Here is a 14,597-nt window from a genome sequence, read left to right on the forward strand (position 1 = left end):
GTGTTATAGACTCACTGAACCGTCGTCGAACATTAGACTTGGGAGTTCGGCCGTCTCCCGTCTCCGCCGCCGACCTCCAGATTCGCTATCGCGGCATCCAAATGGCAGAGGAGAAGCAGCGATCGCTCCTTCTCGACTCCGCCTCCCGATTCCCTCTACCTCATGGTACGCGCGCCCCTCAACAACCCGCCCAATCGTGCGACATCAGATGATCTCTTCGTTTGGTTTCTTCTTCGACTGATAAAAGATCTGGTGGTTGGCTTGCCAGGGGCGCGTTTCTCGTACGGAACCGCCGGATTCCGATCGGAGGGATCCATCCTGGCGTCGACGGTGTACCGTGCGGGGGTCCTGGCGGCCCTGAGGTCGCTCAAGACTGGATTCGCCGTCGGGTTGATGATCACCGCCTCCCACAACCCCGTGTCCGACAATGGCGTCAAGATCGCTGATCCCGACGGCGGAATGATGGTACAGCGGTGGGAGCCGTTTGCCGACGCCCTCGCTAATGCCCCCGACTCCGAGCACCTCCTCCATGTCGGTATCTTTGCTTCGATTTCGTTTCTTTCTCTGATTGGGATAATTATAATGCTCGGCTCGATTGATTTTTTGTGTCTATTTCGACTGGTAATGCTACCACGTTTGTAGTACATCTTGATGAGAGTTTCTGTAGACAATGAAAAAGAAAGTGAAGATTAAGCTACGATCCAGATTTTGTAGTACTTCTTGTCAAAGTTAGCAAGTTCTTGAAGTTCCATCCTCCCTAAAGCTCTGCTATGCTGCAGCATCATCTCTTTCTGCTGGTATGCTTGCAACCCTAATGTGTTTTCCGTTCAGTTGGTGGTTCGATTTGTGGAGGAAGAAAATATACCATTTGGAGGAGTGCAGTCTGCGGAGGTGTTGTTAGGAAGAGACACCAGACCGAGTGGAGAAGCTCTTCTTGAAGCTGCAAAGCATGTACGTACACTCAAATCAACTTCCGTAAATACCACCACATTTTATGATGGCAAGATTTGTGTTGGAGGTATGCAGCTAATTTTCTTTGCCTCGAAGGGAATCAATGCTATAATTGGTGCGGTTGCAATCGACATGGGAGTCTTGACAACCCCACAACTACACTGGATGGTTAGAAGCAGGAACAAGGGCATGGTGGCATCGGAATCTGACTACTTGGCTCAACTATCAAAATCTTTCAGGTCTGTGCTGAGTGTCTAATGTTCAACTTAGAGAAGAGGCTCACATATTGTTGGATCAAGAATCACTGTTTTGGCTGCAGGTGCCTGATGGACCTGGTTCCCAGAGAAAGGATTGCCGATTCATCGGATACGGAACTCGTAGTTGATGGAGCCAATGGTGTTGGTGGAGACAAGCTTGAACAGCTCAAGAAAATGGTGACAGGGTTGGATATTTCCGTGAAAAATACAGGTAAGAAAGGAGAAGGGATGCTTAATGAAAGCTGTGGTGCTGATTATGTGCAGAAGGAGAAGGTTGTTCCGTCCGGCTTTGGGCCTGACGACGTAGGAGTAAGGTGAGGCCATGTGCTATTTGCGTTTGACGTAATTGTTCCGCGGATGCTAAAATTTATATTCAACTCAATTTCAACTGCTTAGGTGGATCTAGTGTTTCAGGTGTGCAAGTCTGGACGGTGATGCTGATCGGCTTGTGTATTTCCTCATTCCGTCTGCAAGCAGCAAGAACATTGACCTAATTGACGGAGACAAGATATTGTCCCTCTTTGCAGTTTTTATCAAGGAACAATTGGATGTCCTCTACAAGGGCAGTGATTCAAATAACAAACCGCCTGTAAGGCTTGGCATCGTGCAGACGGCATATGCAAATGGAGCATCAACAGCGTACCTCAAGCGGCTAGGCCTAGAGGTTGTGTTTACTCCCACTGGAGTAAAATATCTGCACAAGAAAGCTGCAGAGTATGACATTGGGATATACTTCGAGGCAAATGGACATGGAACCGTACTGTTCTCAGAAAATTTTCTCTCTGGTCTGGAGTGTAGGAGCAATGAACTTGCCTCTGCATCTTCAGGTGCACCTTATATGCTACTTACCGGTTAACCAAATCGTCACTCAGTTTCATAAATGTTACTGTTTTTAGTAGGTTCCGAGCAACACAAAGCTGCTTTAAGATTGCTGGCGGTCAGTCAACTGATCAATCAAGCAGTAGGAGATGCTCTTAGTGGGTTGCTATTGGTGGAAGCTGTATTACAGTACATGGGATGGTCAATCAAAAGGTGGAATGAGCTTTACCAAGATCTGCCTAGCAGACAGCTTAAGGTATGATAAATGCCATGTATGCAAAAAGAAAAATTCATGTGTATACATATGTGTGTATGCATATATGTACATATCTGTATTTATATATGCATACATGTGTATGTATATATATGTATGTGTACGTAAGAATATGTGTATATATACACATATTAAAGATCTGTTTAAAAAATCTTTTCTCCTCACATTTCTGGATGCTCAATTCTTTCGTCTGTGCACTTTCTAGGTAAAAGTTGCGGACCGAAATGCTGTTGTTACAGCAAATGCAGAAACACAAGTTGTGAAGCCATCAGGTCTACAAGAGTTGATAGATGCGGAATCGGGTAAGCAACTTTGCTCATGAGTTGCTTTTTACCTTTTCTAAGAGCATGTTCAGTTGTTTTAATTCCTTTTACCTCTAATTTGGGTATTGCATTTCATTGCAAATATAAGTGCATATAAACTGGGCCTGCATTACAGCAGCAAATGCAATGCTGTCTGTAAGACCACCTGCATCAAATTATCTGTGGGTGGTATTTGTAGGTTGTGGCTGCAGGTTATAATGACAGATGAAGGCACAACTCCTATTATTTGGTAGTTGCCTGTGATTTAAGCACCCTTCAGTCCCATTTCCAGTCAACCAAACACACCCTATCTTTGCCTACATGATATATTTTTCGAGATTGCTATCAACTCTGAGAACAATTAGTACACTAAAACCCTACTTCGTTGACAAACTTTACATATTGATCACACCTACATGATGTATTTTTCAAGATTCCTATGACTATGAGAACAATTAGTGCACTGAAACCCTACTTTGTTTATAAACTTATCATCCGTTTATTGCTGCTCATTTTCCTTCTTTTGGAATTGTTACAGGGAAGCACCCTCACGGCCGATGTTTTATCCGCCCATCCGGTACAGAGGACATAATTCGTGTGTACGCCGAGGCATCCACGCAGGAAGCAGCTGACAGTCTTGCCCGATCCATAGTGCAACTTGTCGATCGTGTTCTTGGATCCAGCAATTCTCATCAGTAGACTGGTTAAAATTGTTGTTCGGAAAGCTCTTGTTGAAATTGTTAACTTATGACTTTTCTTAAATCATTTCTTGGAACAGTTTGATCCTATGGTTATTCCATGTACTTGATTGGATCATTAATTGATCCAGGATGATGATAACTATTATACAACACTGTTCTGTTACTAAAAGGATCTTATTTGAGGTTCATCTGTGGTGTCAGGAAAGATTGCAAGGAAAACAAAAACAAGAACTGTAGTACGTAGTAACTTGGTAGACAGAATTCACCCTCGTAAAGAACTTTTAGGTGTAAGCGGGGCTGTACTCGGATCTGGGAGAGTCCTCACCAGGGTTTGGGGGCGGAAAGGCGACGACTAGAGCTTGGAATTGGAGCATTAGATTCGCCTTCGTCGCCTCTCCCAGTCAGCTACCTCCGACGGAGAGAAACGGGGGAATGCATTTTACGGAGACGACGGCGGGTGGGGGATGATGGTGTGGCAAAAGATGCGCTCCTCCGCATCACAATCTGATTCCAGATCGAACGGCTCAAGATGATGCAAGTGGAAGGAAGCCAAAATTGGAAGCCGCCATAGAATCCCCAAAATAGGGAAGCCAACAAATTAGGAATATTGGACTGCATATTGAATTTTAAATTTGATTTCTGATTTTATTGCTTGTTATGAGGAATTATCCAAAAAAAAAGAATATATTTTTTATATGTTTATTGTTTCTGGTTATATTTCCGTAACGTCTCGAGGTGATGAGGAGGACACCGTAAAGAATCTACGGAACACCCAAACAAAAAGCCGCAACAAAAGACTCGGAAGCAATACGTGACATTAATGCAGCACTCTAAAGCCATTGACATCGCTATCCTCTCTCCAATAGGACGCCATACCGATGAAATCGAAAGCCAAACTGAGAAGCGGCAAATGGATTCCCGTACATGCAATCCAAAGACACACATACTGCTGCTTATTACTCGCTGGTGGCAGCAACAATAATAATGCTAACTATTGCTGCTATTTATTCCCACGGCGGCGGCTGGCCCGGTGTGCCGGCCGTGTTCAGGCGTTGGGTGGCTTGTCGACGTCCTCTAGGGGACGAAACCACACGGTTTGGTCCAGGGCGGACGGGCCGCTTACAGGGGCAGTCGCTGCCTTTCCGCCGCCGTTAACGGAGGCGCCGCTCTCGTCGGCGGGGCCGAAGACGCCGGTGGTGGGGTGGGGTCCCCAGTACTTGTCGGACTTGGCGTCGATCACATGGTCCGGCACGCGCGCCTCCTCCAGCTCCTCCACGTTCTTATCGTACGACGACGATACGTGCACTCTCCTCTCGCTGCACGAAATATAAAAGCGGAAAGGACACGCGTCAAGTGGAACCATCGTGTTTGCTGCCTCACCGAACACACGGAAATATTCGATTCTTTTATTTATTGTCGTGAAAGCCAACGAATAAAACTCGGGAGGCAGCGCCAAAAGGGTCACGTGCTACAGCAAACGGATATGCTATTGGCACCGAACCGCACGTGTACGGCGCGAATAAGGTGAATGCGGGGAGTACTTCTCCAGCCTGTCTAATAAGCCTGCCTTGCAGCAAAGCTTCCGATCAACCCAGACAAGAATGTTTACTTCTGATCTCCGGAGATAGTAAATAGACTATATATTGGAACAAAACTGGATTTTCATGATTACTGGATGGAATAAAAATAAATATAAGGAAAATATTTAATGATATATTTGGACGCCAAAATCTCATTCTCGACGGAACGCGAAGAAGGTAGCTTACCTCGAACGAAAAAAATCGAGAGCGGCAAATGAGCCCATTTCGGCGGACGAGCAACAGTAGATAAAAAAGACTCGCAAAACCGGCATGAGAAAGAAGAGGTAGACAGGCGACTACCTGTAAGAAAGCGATGGCAGCGAGGCGACGGCGGCGACGCGCTCCGCGGGATCTCGTGCGGCCCAGATCTGGTTGACGAATCGCTTCCCGAAGCCTGAAGCGAGCGCACGACCATTGGCTGCCATACAAAGAAGAGAGGAAGACAAGAAAAAGGAGAGAAAAGAGGAGAGAGAGGGCCGCCAGGGGAAAGAAATCTCGCTTCGGTGCTCCCACCTCTTCCTCGCACATATAACATGCCACATGGAGGGCCCCCACCCAGTAACGACCTACCTCAGTTTCTTGCTATGGACGACATCACCTAACGTCTAGTAAACTACCACCAGCGGCAGCCTCCTCAGCACCTACGTAGTTGGGGGCCCAGTAGAAGAGAACAAGTTCACATGAGAAAATAGACATTGCCGGAAAAATTTGAAGCCCGCCAGCGAACTTTCAACGGTCTATGAATTTATCCATTTATCTGCGCACATATCCTTTCATGTTTGAAGAATTTGTGATTCATGCAATCGACTCAAATAAAGAATCCATGCGTGGTGCATAATATATGACAGGAGTATACTAGAACAAGAGAACCCGTATACATTTCTTTGTTTTATATTAACCAGAAAGACTAACTTACAGCCACTTTTCTGTAAAACGGTTGAGGGGTTAGCAAGCAATATAGGAAGGCATGACTTCTTAGAGAGAAGCACTTAATATAAACTAATATTGGCTTCTTAGAAAAGCAATCGGGTGATCCACTAATAGACAAACTCCTTAGTCTTCTGAAAGTAATATTCTAAATCGAGTCATTTTCCTTTCTGACCGTACATATGAAAAAAACAAAAAACAAAAAACATACCTGGCCACCGTTGGCTGCTGCTCATCAACCTAAGCCTGTTTTGCACGTTGCAGGCTTGATGCCTTGTATAAAGACGGGTGAAGAACTTGGACTAACTTCCCTACTCTCTTGTAGCTCATATAACAGAAATGGGATTGCACCAGGCGGCGGCCTGCAACAAAGAATGAAACGGAGGCAAACAATTTGGGCACAGCTACTTTAACTAGATAAGAAGTGGTACAGCTGAAATTTACATATTCGAAATGCCCATCTTGGCGTGGGTGATCTAGCCTATCCTTCTAAAAATTTGGATCACCTAAAGGTTAGTGGTTCCATGATTTAATGATGATCATGTACAACGAACAAAAGAAGAGAAAAAAAAATTTCATGGGGGTTTGGGGGACGAACGACACATCCAAAATTGGGGCCGACAGAATCTTCTAATTTGCACTGTACATTGCAGTAGTAGCCTTCAAGACTCAGCCATTGAGCTTTTCCAAGAACTGGTTTAAATTGTATTCATTTTCATACTGTGATTGATCCCATAACTCCCCAAGTCCATTGAGAATGGCTTTCAACCCTCTCCCGGTGACCGCTGACTTTGGATCTTTGTCCGTGTTGCCAGCAGAGCTGTTTGAAGCCGAAGTTCCCTGTATCACAGTTTTCTTTTTTCAGACACATAATAACACGCATCTTTGCATCTTATAACCTAAGTGTGAATGGCGAGTGACGTCACCATTTGGATTGTTGGTGAAGAAGCAAAAAGATCAAGCAACTGGTCTGTGTTCATGGTTTTCAGACTCGCATTCTCTGCATTTATAACAGCATTAGCAACTGTAACTTTAAACTTCTGCAGGCTCATGACTTTCTCTTCTAAAGTGCCACGCATGATCAGTCGATGGACATTAACAACTTTACGCTGGCCCAACCTGTGTGCTCTGTCCATTGCCTACATATCAAAACAAATTAGCAACCGAGTGAAAGTAAATATGCTTATAATATGAACTGAGATATGAATGGTGACAAAATGTGTGCATGCAGAAAATTCAAGAAATATTCAGCTTCTCGTGTAGAAAGATATAACAGAAATTGCATTCTTCGATGCACATCCATAACAAGTCACGGATTTCTTGAGGATCAATTAGATAAAATTTTAGCAAAAGTCAATGCAGTTCAGGACCAAACTTTGCCATTCTGTGCAGTTACCAAGTAAAGCATCACTTCTAGCACTATCACAAAGACCAGTCAGTATTCAGAAACACCTGGCACACTCAAAACATACATTTCATCCTCGAGTCATTTGAAAATAGCAATTATCTTAATATATCTTATCATTTCCATAACGAAATGAATCACAAACGAGACATGTTTGGCAGAACCTAAGTTGTGCTATTCCTAAGAATATTAAGGTGTTTGTATATTACTAATGCCAACATAAGCAGACTAGGTTGACCAAATAATTGACCATTAAGCTTCTGATCTCATTGCTAATGTTCATCGAACTTCTTTTAAGGCCCCATGTTGGTTCTTTTGCCACTTAACTCCCCTCATTCACATCTTTCATCTTGTATTTTACACGTTTTGTACAGAAATTTGTCGAGTGCGCAATATAATGTAAAAGGGATCTACGCAGAGCCCAAAGGGAAACAAATATCTACTATGGGCATTTTTCCAGGAAGCATGTAATGTAAGTCGTGAATTAATTTTAAATAGCAGTGTGTAAATTCAGAAATATCAACTTAATTCTTGAGCAGAATACATGTAATGTGCCTGATAAAACAGATGATAGATACAAATCTAGTGGATCCCTTGATTGTTAGCACTACAAACAATACAGTTTAGAATGATAAATTGAAGTTAATAGACAAGATAAATAAATACCCTTTTCAGCCCAAACACCTGAAAATCATGCAAATTTGTTTTGTTCTAACTTTGAACCATGAGTTTTTTGGGCGACAATCATCTTACCATCAATGCTCAAGAAAAGCATGATCCGCACAGTAATGAACACTCTCGGGAAGATTAATTTGTTATGATTAAGTAATGTTTAATATGATGCACAGAGAAACAAAAGCAATATAACAACAAGAAAAACACACTCAAAACAGTTAAGTACCAAATTTTGCCATTCTGTACAGTTACCAAGTTAGTATTCAGAAACACCTGGCACACTCAAAACACACATTTCATCCACGAGTCATTTGAAAATAGCAATTATCTTAATATATCTTATCATTTCCATAACTAAACGAATCACAATCGAGACATGTTTGGCAGAACCTAAGTTGTGCTATTCCTAAGAATATTAAGGTGTTTGTATATTACTAATGCCAACATAAGCAGACTAGGTTGACCAAATAATTGACCATTAAGCTTCTAATCTCATTGCTAATGTTCATCAAACTTCTTTTATTGCTCCTTTGCATGTGGCCCGAGGCAGCAGGGTGATAACAGGAGCCAGGAAGGCCAAAATAGAAGAAACAGAAGACAAAATGATGCCAAACATCATCAATCAAATGAAGGACAAGTTCTTTAAAAAAGAATCAAGGCCCCATGTTGGTTCTTTTGCCACTTAAATGAAGGACAAACATCACCAAGGGATCTACGCAGAGCCCAAAGGGAAACAAATATCTACTATGGGCATTTTTCCAGGAAGCATGTAATGTAAGTCGTGAATTAATTTTAAATAGCAGTGTGTAAATTCAGAAATATCAACTTAATTCTTGAGCAGAATACATGTAATGTACCTGATAAAACAGATGATAGATACAAATCTAGTGGATCCCTTGATTGTTAGCACTACAAACAATACAGTTTAGAATGATAAATTGAAGTTAATAGACAAGATAAATAAATACCCTTTTCAGCCCAAACACCTGAAAATCATGCAAATTTGTTTTGTTCTAACTTTGAACCATGAGTTTTTTGGGCAACAACCATCTTACCATCAATGCTCAAGAACAGTAAAAAAATTCTGAACCTTCAACTACCGGGACACTGCCTGGTTTTTACTACATATATAGATGCCAGAATTAAAAGATTGCAAAAGAAAGGGCAGCTAAAAAATGACAAAGTAAATTCAAGAAGAATCTAACATGAAAACAACAGATAAAAAAAGTATTGTTATATGCTTGACAATGAAGGCATAACTTCATGCAGTTGAAGCATGATCCGCACAACCGTTATTTTTGTTCCTAACTCCAGAAACAAGATATCTACTAATGCAAGTGAACACTCTCAAGTAAATCAACGAAAAACTGTTCAAAATAACAACAGGAGTAAAAGAACAGTAGTTAACACTCTCGGGAAGATTAATTTGTTATGATTAAGTAATGTTTAATATGATGCACAGAGAAACAAAAGCAATATAACAACAAGAAAAACAGCAGGATTATTACAACAGTAGAAACATCCAGCAATCTACAGGCAAATGAATATAGTAAAGAAAACACATCCAACTCTATGCAGATATGCAAGTAAATAACCTGGAGATCCTTCATAGGGTTCCAGTCATGCTCCACAAAAACCAGTGTATCAGCTGATGTAAGATTCAATCCAAGTCCACCAACTGCAAATAACACAAATCAGTAACTTCCAAGCGAGTGGTAAGCAGAGCCATCTAGCCGCAAAAGACTGGTAAACGAGAGAAGCTAGCATATCATGAGCATACTTACCATGAGTGGTAAGCAGCAGAACATCAATTGTTGGATCGGAGTTGAATGCTTTTACAATTTCATATCGCTTTTCTGGTTCAACAGAGCCATCTAGCCGCAAGTATGTCACGCTGTTGCATAAAACAATCATGCATGCTTGTCAAGATTAGGAACACAATATCAAAGTTGAAGCACCAATCATATAAAACCATAAATAACAATTCAAAATATCACACTACTATATCATCAATGATAACCACGTCCCTGCATTATCTCGACTTAGATTATATATCTCAGATGGAAAAGTAACATGCCAAAAAGAGCACAAACTAAAATATAAATAATGCACAAGGGAAAAATGCAAACGGATATATCAATCTTTATGATAAAAAAAGCACCCAGTTCATGTGCAAATGGGCTTCGTTAGAAACCACATATAGAATTGGTGTTTTTCTCTAGATACTTGCTCCAATATCATCTCAAGAATTTTGCCATTATTTTATTAAAACCTGTACTTGGTTTGAATTTTGATAAAGATGTGTACTGTATAAGAAATAGATCTAGGATGAGTTCAAAGCCATTAACAGTTCAACCAGATTTTAACCCATGATTTGGTAGCAACAAATTACTACATGATAGGCAATGTAAATATAAAAAAAAGGATTATTTATGATTCTATATTTATTCAGAGGAATTATTACCTAACCATACATCAGTAAAAGAAATTAATTACTGTCAATGTCAGAGTAAATAAATACAACTTACTGTAACATGCAAATAGTTTCAATTAAAAAAAAGATCATATCTCGGTGATAGTGCATGCTAAGCATCAAATCTCTTGTTCTAGCCACCGACAAGAACAGGAAGATGATTGATCCTTTAATACAGATTGTTAGGTCACACTTTACTGTTCAAGCAGTCAAATAACAGGATTAGCAAATGTAAACTCTAAAATCATAGTACCACAGACAGCATCCCTTCCTACATGCTTATCCATCTTTTAGTCTGATGAGTCATTACGGAAATTATATCTAATCTTCTACCAGAAATACTTTTCTTGCAAACTAAGATAGCAATTCACCCCGATAGCATGTTTGTCTTTTAAGCACACAACTGAACATTTACATGACATAAACAGAAGCATTAAATTCAGATGCATCACAATTTAAAGTGCAGCCTTTCCTCTTCCAGGACTGCTTCTCAACCCAGGTTTATCAAGCACAAAAAGGAGGCATTTTGGTTCTACAGATTCCTCTCCATCGTCTATAACCATGTATAAACCCTGGGTATTGGACCGACGACACGAGGAATGACGCACTAGATTTAGAACCATCCAAGATTTAGTACATTACAGAAGCAATAAATCAAGATGCATCAGAATAATTTAGAACAATTTAAGCACATTTGAGATATGCATATCTGTAGCTAAAATTATAGCATGACTCAAGGGTGGACTTTGTTTTGACCAAGGTGACTGAGGTTTAAATCATAAAAATAAAATATATTCTTGCAGAGGCAAAGGTGTATAGCGTAAACCCTCCTGGTTCCTGTATTAATAAGAGCCTCATATACAGGCCATTCTTGTTTTACTTGCCGTAAAAAGCTATATGAAGTAAAAGGCCAAGAATTATATGAAAAATCTCAACATGTATGTCTGCCAACTAACCATGGCCACAATATCACTCAAGTATTGATTGAAATAGTATTGCAAATCCAGAATATCCACACTTAGGTAGCAAATCAATAAGATTTTTAAACCAAACTCACCTCTTCATGTGGGACCGAAAAAGATCCTTCTCAATGATATCCAGAAAAGACTGCAGGTAACATGATTTAGTAAATAAAGAACAAAAGCAAGATAAATTATCAGACAAAAATGTGAAGAAATCCCAAAGTTATTTGGAAAATAAAAATTACCTTGTGTTGAGCAAAAATTAGAACTCGATGCTGTCCAACTGTTAGGGCATCATCACAACTTGATGCATCTAATCCTATTCCACACTCTTCAAGTATCTCTTGAAGAGCAACCAATTTAGGTGAATGGTGAAGTTCATGGAGCTCACGACGAAAATCTGTACAGCCAGGAATAACCTCCGATAGAAGAGACACAAAAAAGTCGTGTGGTTTTTCACCAATGGCAAGCAATGGGTGACTACAAAGTTTTAGCAGATACTGCATTGCCTGCATGTAAGAATTAAGTATTCAACATTAAATAAAATAATAGCATTAAGGTTTAATCACCAAAAAATTCCAACTACAGTACCTGAAAGACATGAGAAGTTGCTTTTGAAGCTGTAGTTTCTGCAGACTCATGTTCTTTGACCAAACATGATATTTCCTTTTTAGCATTTGAAAAAGAAAAATGTTCATACAGTTTTAGTTGAACAGGACTCAGATCACAGTATCTATCCTGAACAATTTTCTCTGGAAGATCATGTAAGACTTCATCTTTAGTTCGACGGAGGAGGAATGGCATAACCTATAATGCCAAAACATCACAAATGACATATATATGATTAATAGATGCCTCTATACCAGAATTATATTAGTAGCTAGGATTGACCTGCTTATGCAAAGCTTCCATGGCAAGAGCTCCTGCTTCAGCATCCTTAGCAGAACATTTTGGATCTTTTGCAGCCAACAATGGTTTCCCATAGGTCGTTTGGAACTGTATATGCCATCTCATGATTAGTGACCACTAAAGTAACTCTATTTAGCAAAAGTAACTAGTGAATGCTGTCAACATTGATTTTGTCATACAGAATGGGAAGAAGTTACAACATAGCAATATAGAAGTAGTAAGCAAATTATCAGTTTTTCCATTTGTGTAAGTAGAAAATTCCATCTGAATAACCAGGTCAAATTCCATCTGAATTTGGGTGGTTGCCCCTTACTTTCTCCTAGTAATTATAGATCATCTGATCATTAGTTTTGATGAAGACTGATCAAGCCAGGTCTAATTTTCGTAAACCATACCAAGTGGTTAGGATTGTGATGCAGTCAATTAATGAACCAATTTCAAGGTATGGTAGAGAAAAAAGACTGACTTTTGCTAGATAAAGAACCTAAAAGCCACACTAGTGCCCATTATGGTTTCATTTTGAGAACAAATTTGAAGAGAAGGCAATGGTGATTTCAATGCTATCGAAGAGTGAAATTTAATGCAACAAATGAAACCATAAAGATAGAAGATCAGGTGGCAGGTAGCCAGTAAATACTAGCTAGTAGTCTTTAAGGAACAAAAATTATTCAGCTGGACTCAAAAAATGACAAGAAGACACAGCAAAACCTACAGGTTTTACGATGGTCCAAGGCTCCAAGCCCTTGATCACCAGACTTAAAATCATTTTGTCCAGAGACTAAAATTTGTGATTTGGGTGAAAAAGGCAGATGGCATTGTCATTAAGGACCATAAAACTAATAACATAAACAACACATGAATCAAGCTGCTCTTGTTGTTTCATATCCGTTGGAACGTTCAATGCATCTCAAGTATATCATGCAATGAAACAATCATCATAAAAAGGTTTCAAATTAACGACAAAAACAACACATGAATCAAGCTGCTCTTATCGTCTCGTATCCGTCAAAGGTTCAGTGCATCTCTAGTATATCATGCAATGAAACAAAACATCATAAAAAGGTTTCAAATACCATTCAAAACAGAACCGGAGCATATAGATAACTGAAACTGGTATCAGACAGTAATCAAAACCCTACTATCAACTAGGACTTATCCTAATGTTTGGTTAGCCTCTTCCAGTTGAAGAGGTTCTTGTCGCCAAATCATTGTGGAGGTGGTTTAATTCCCCCAGTGAGGGATAAACCTGATCCATTATTTTTCGATAAAAAACAAGAAATTAAACAAGACAGGCATACCGTTGTTGCAAAGAATAATTTCCATGCCAAAATTAAAAACAAACCTGTCTCTCTGTCCCAAGAAACCCAGGCATTAAGAAGTCAAAGAGAGACCAAAGCTCTAAGACATTATTCTGCATAGTCCAGAAAAGAAATATACATTCAATTATAAGTAAAAGTTCTGAGGTAAATATTTTCTAGCAAGTTCTTTAAAGAAACAAAAACTCAAGCTGACATCAACGAGCTTACCTGGATAGGAGTACCACTCAAGATAAGACGGTGCTCAGCTTTCAACTGTTTCACAGCATTTGTTATTTTAGATTTTGAATTCTTAATTATATGTCCCTCATCCAGAATACAATAATTCCATGCAAGTTTTCCAAGGATATCAATATCTTTACGAACAATATCATATGATGTTATGATCACATTGCACCTATCAAACTGACCACGAAGCAACATCCTTGCTTGAGTAGAACCAACATATTGAAGAGTAATCATAATAGAATTGTCAATATATTTTTCTATCTCATACGCCCAGTGTCCAACTAACGTGGACGGGCAGATAATCAGAGATTGAAGGTCCTTGCAATCAATGGAAGCACGTCGTTCCACAATATCAGAAGCTACTATTGCTGATGCCTGAAGTGTTTTACCTAGCCCCATGTCATCACAAAGAATTCCATGCAGCTTGAACCGTTTTAAGAAAGCTAACCAGTTGATCCCTTCTTGTTGGTACCTGCACTTAACCAGTCACAAATGATAGCTAATGGCAAGACAAATAGCAAAACTAAAATAATGTGACTTCAAAATCAAAACAAGAAATGAATAGAATATGGATATTACATTTTCAACAGATCACCATTTTCATTTTTTACCATCCAAAAAGATTTTTCCAAATCTTTAAGGGCAAGATGGGCAAAACCATCCTCCTTCAAATAGCAAAACTAAAATAATGTGACTTCAAAATCAAAACAATAAATGAATAGGATATGGATATTGCATTTTCAACAGATCACCATTTTCATTTTTTATCATCCAAAATGATTTTTCCAAATATTTAAGTAGAGGGCCTGATGGGCAAA

General features: G+C 39.8%; 3 protein-coding genes across 6 annotated transcripts in view; 1 reads left to right on the top strand and 2 right to left on the bottom strand.

Annotated features, from left to right (window-relative positions):
• Nucleotides 1–32: 32 nt before the first annotated feature.
• LOC103982569 (phosphoacetylglucosamine mutase) lies at nucleotides 33–3,492 on the top strand. 2 transcript variants are annotated; one of them, XM_009399535.3, is made up of 9 exons: nucleotides 33–165; nucleotides 269–531; nucleotides 832–951; nucleotides 1,048–1,190; nucleotides 1,271–1,522; nucleotides 1,623–2,035; nucleotides 2,105–2,283; nucleotides 2,507–2,603; nucleotides 3,142–3,492. In XM_009399535.3, the coding sequence occupies exons 1-9, from the start codon at nucleotides 102–104 to the stop codon at nucleotides 3,300–3,302; spliced, it is 1,692 nt and encodes a 563-aa protein (XP_009397810.2). In that variant the 5' UTR covers nucleotides 33–101; the 3' UTR covers nucleotides 3,303–3,492. The 2 variants fall into 2 exon arrangements, with proteins under 2 accessions (XP_009397810.2, XP_065035289.1); XM_065179217.1 differs by having other exon boundaries at nucleotides 2,108–2,283.
• Nucleotides 3,493–4,091: 599 nt separating this feature from the next.
• LOC135671208 (TATA-binding protein-associated factor BTAF1-like) overlaps nucleotides 4,092–14,597 on the bottom strand; it is a 31,687-nt gene continuing 21,181 nt past the window's right edge. For 2 of the 3 annotated variants that reach the window (XM_065179196.1, XM_065179207.1), the window contains 11 exons: nucleotides 13,762–14,251; nucleotides 13,578–13,646; nucleotides 12,218–12,322; nucleotides 11,918–12,133; nucleotides 11,572–11,835; nucleotides 11,422–11,471; nucleotides 9,676–9,785; nucleotides 9,487–9,569; nucleotides 6,738–6,950; nucleotides 5,185–6,666; nucleotides 4,092–4,620 (listed from right to left, as the gene is read on the bottom strand). In XM_065179196.1, the coding sequence (XP_065035268.1) occupies nucleotides 6,481–6,666; nucleotides 6,738–6,950; nucleotides 9,487–9,569; nucleotides 9,676–9,785; nucleotides 11,422–11,471; nucleotides 11,572–11,835; nucleotides 11,918–12,133; nucleotides 12,218–12,322; nucleotides 13,578–13,646; nucleotides 13,762–14,251 (1,786 nt within the window). In that variant the 3' untranslated portion in view covers nucleotides 4,092–4,620; nucleotides 5,185–6,480. The remainder of the gene's footprint in view (nucleotides 4,621–5,184; nucleotides 6,667–6,737; nucleotides 6,951–9,486; nucleotides 9,570–9,675; nucleotides 9,786–11,421; nucleotides 11,472–11,571; nucleotides 11,836–11,917; nucleotides 12,134–12,217; nucleotides 12,323–13,577; nucleotides 13,647–13,761; nucleotides 14,252–14,597) is intronic. The other variant, XM_065179201.1, reaches the window with a different exon arrangement.
• On the bottom strand, nucleotides 4,350–5,580 carry LOC135672225 (late embryogenesis abundant protein At5g17165-like). The gene is made up of 3 exons (XM_065180680.1): nucleotides 5,502–5,580; nucleotides 5,185–5,302; nucleotides 4,350–4,620 (listed from the first exon to the last, which is right to left on the bottom strand). The coding sequence occupies exons 1-3, from the start codon at nucleotides 5,578–5,580 to the stop codon at nucleotides 4,350–4,352; spliced, it is 468 nt and encodes a 155-aa protein (XP_065036752.1).

This window comes from Musa acuminata, chromosome BXJ1-4 (assembly GCF_036884655.1).
Source record: "Musa acuminata AAA Group cultivar baxijiao chromosome BXJ1-4, Cavendish_Baxijiao_AAA, whole genome shotgun sequence".
Taxonomy (NCBI): Eukaryota; Viridiplantae; Streptophyta; class Magnoliopsida; order Zingiberales; family Musaceae; genus Musa; species Musa acuminata.

Bases quoted from the DNA above. Each gene is read 5' to 3' on its own strand.
- LOC103982569 (XM_009399535.3), top strand. From the start codon at position 102: ATGGCAGAGGAGAAGCAGCGATCGCTCCTTCTCGACTCCGCCTCCCGA. The intron at 166-268 runs GTACGCGCGCCC...TTGGCTTGCCAG, and splicing joins CCGATTCCCTCTACCTCATG to GGGCGCGTTTCTCGTACGGA. The intron at 1,523-1,622 runs GTGAGGCCATGT...CTAGTGTTTCAG, and splicing joins CCTGACGACGTAGGAGTAAG to GTGTGCAAGTCTGGACGGTG.
- LOC135672225 (XM_065180680.1), bottom strand. From the start codon at position 5,580: ATGTCTATTTTCTCATGTGAACTTGTTCTCTTCTACTGGGCCCCCAAC. The intron at 5,303-5,501 runs GTAGTTTACTAG...TTTGTATGGCAG, and splicing joins TGAGGAGGCTGCCGCTGGTG to CCAATGGTCGTGCGCTCGCT. The intron at 4,621-5,184 runs GTAGTCGCCTGT...TATTTCGTGCAG, and splicing joins CTGCCATCGCTTTCTTACAG to CGAGAGGAGAGTGCACGTAT.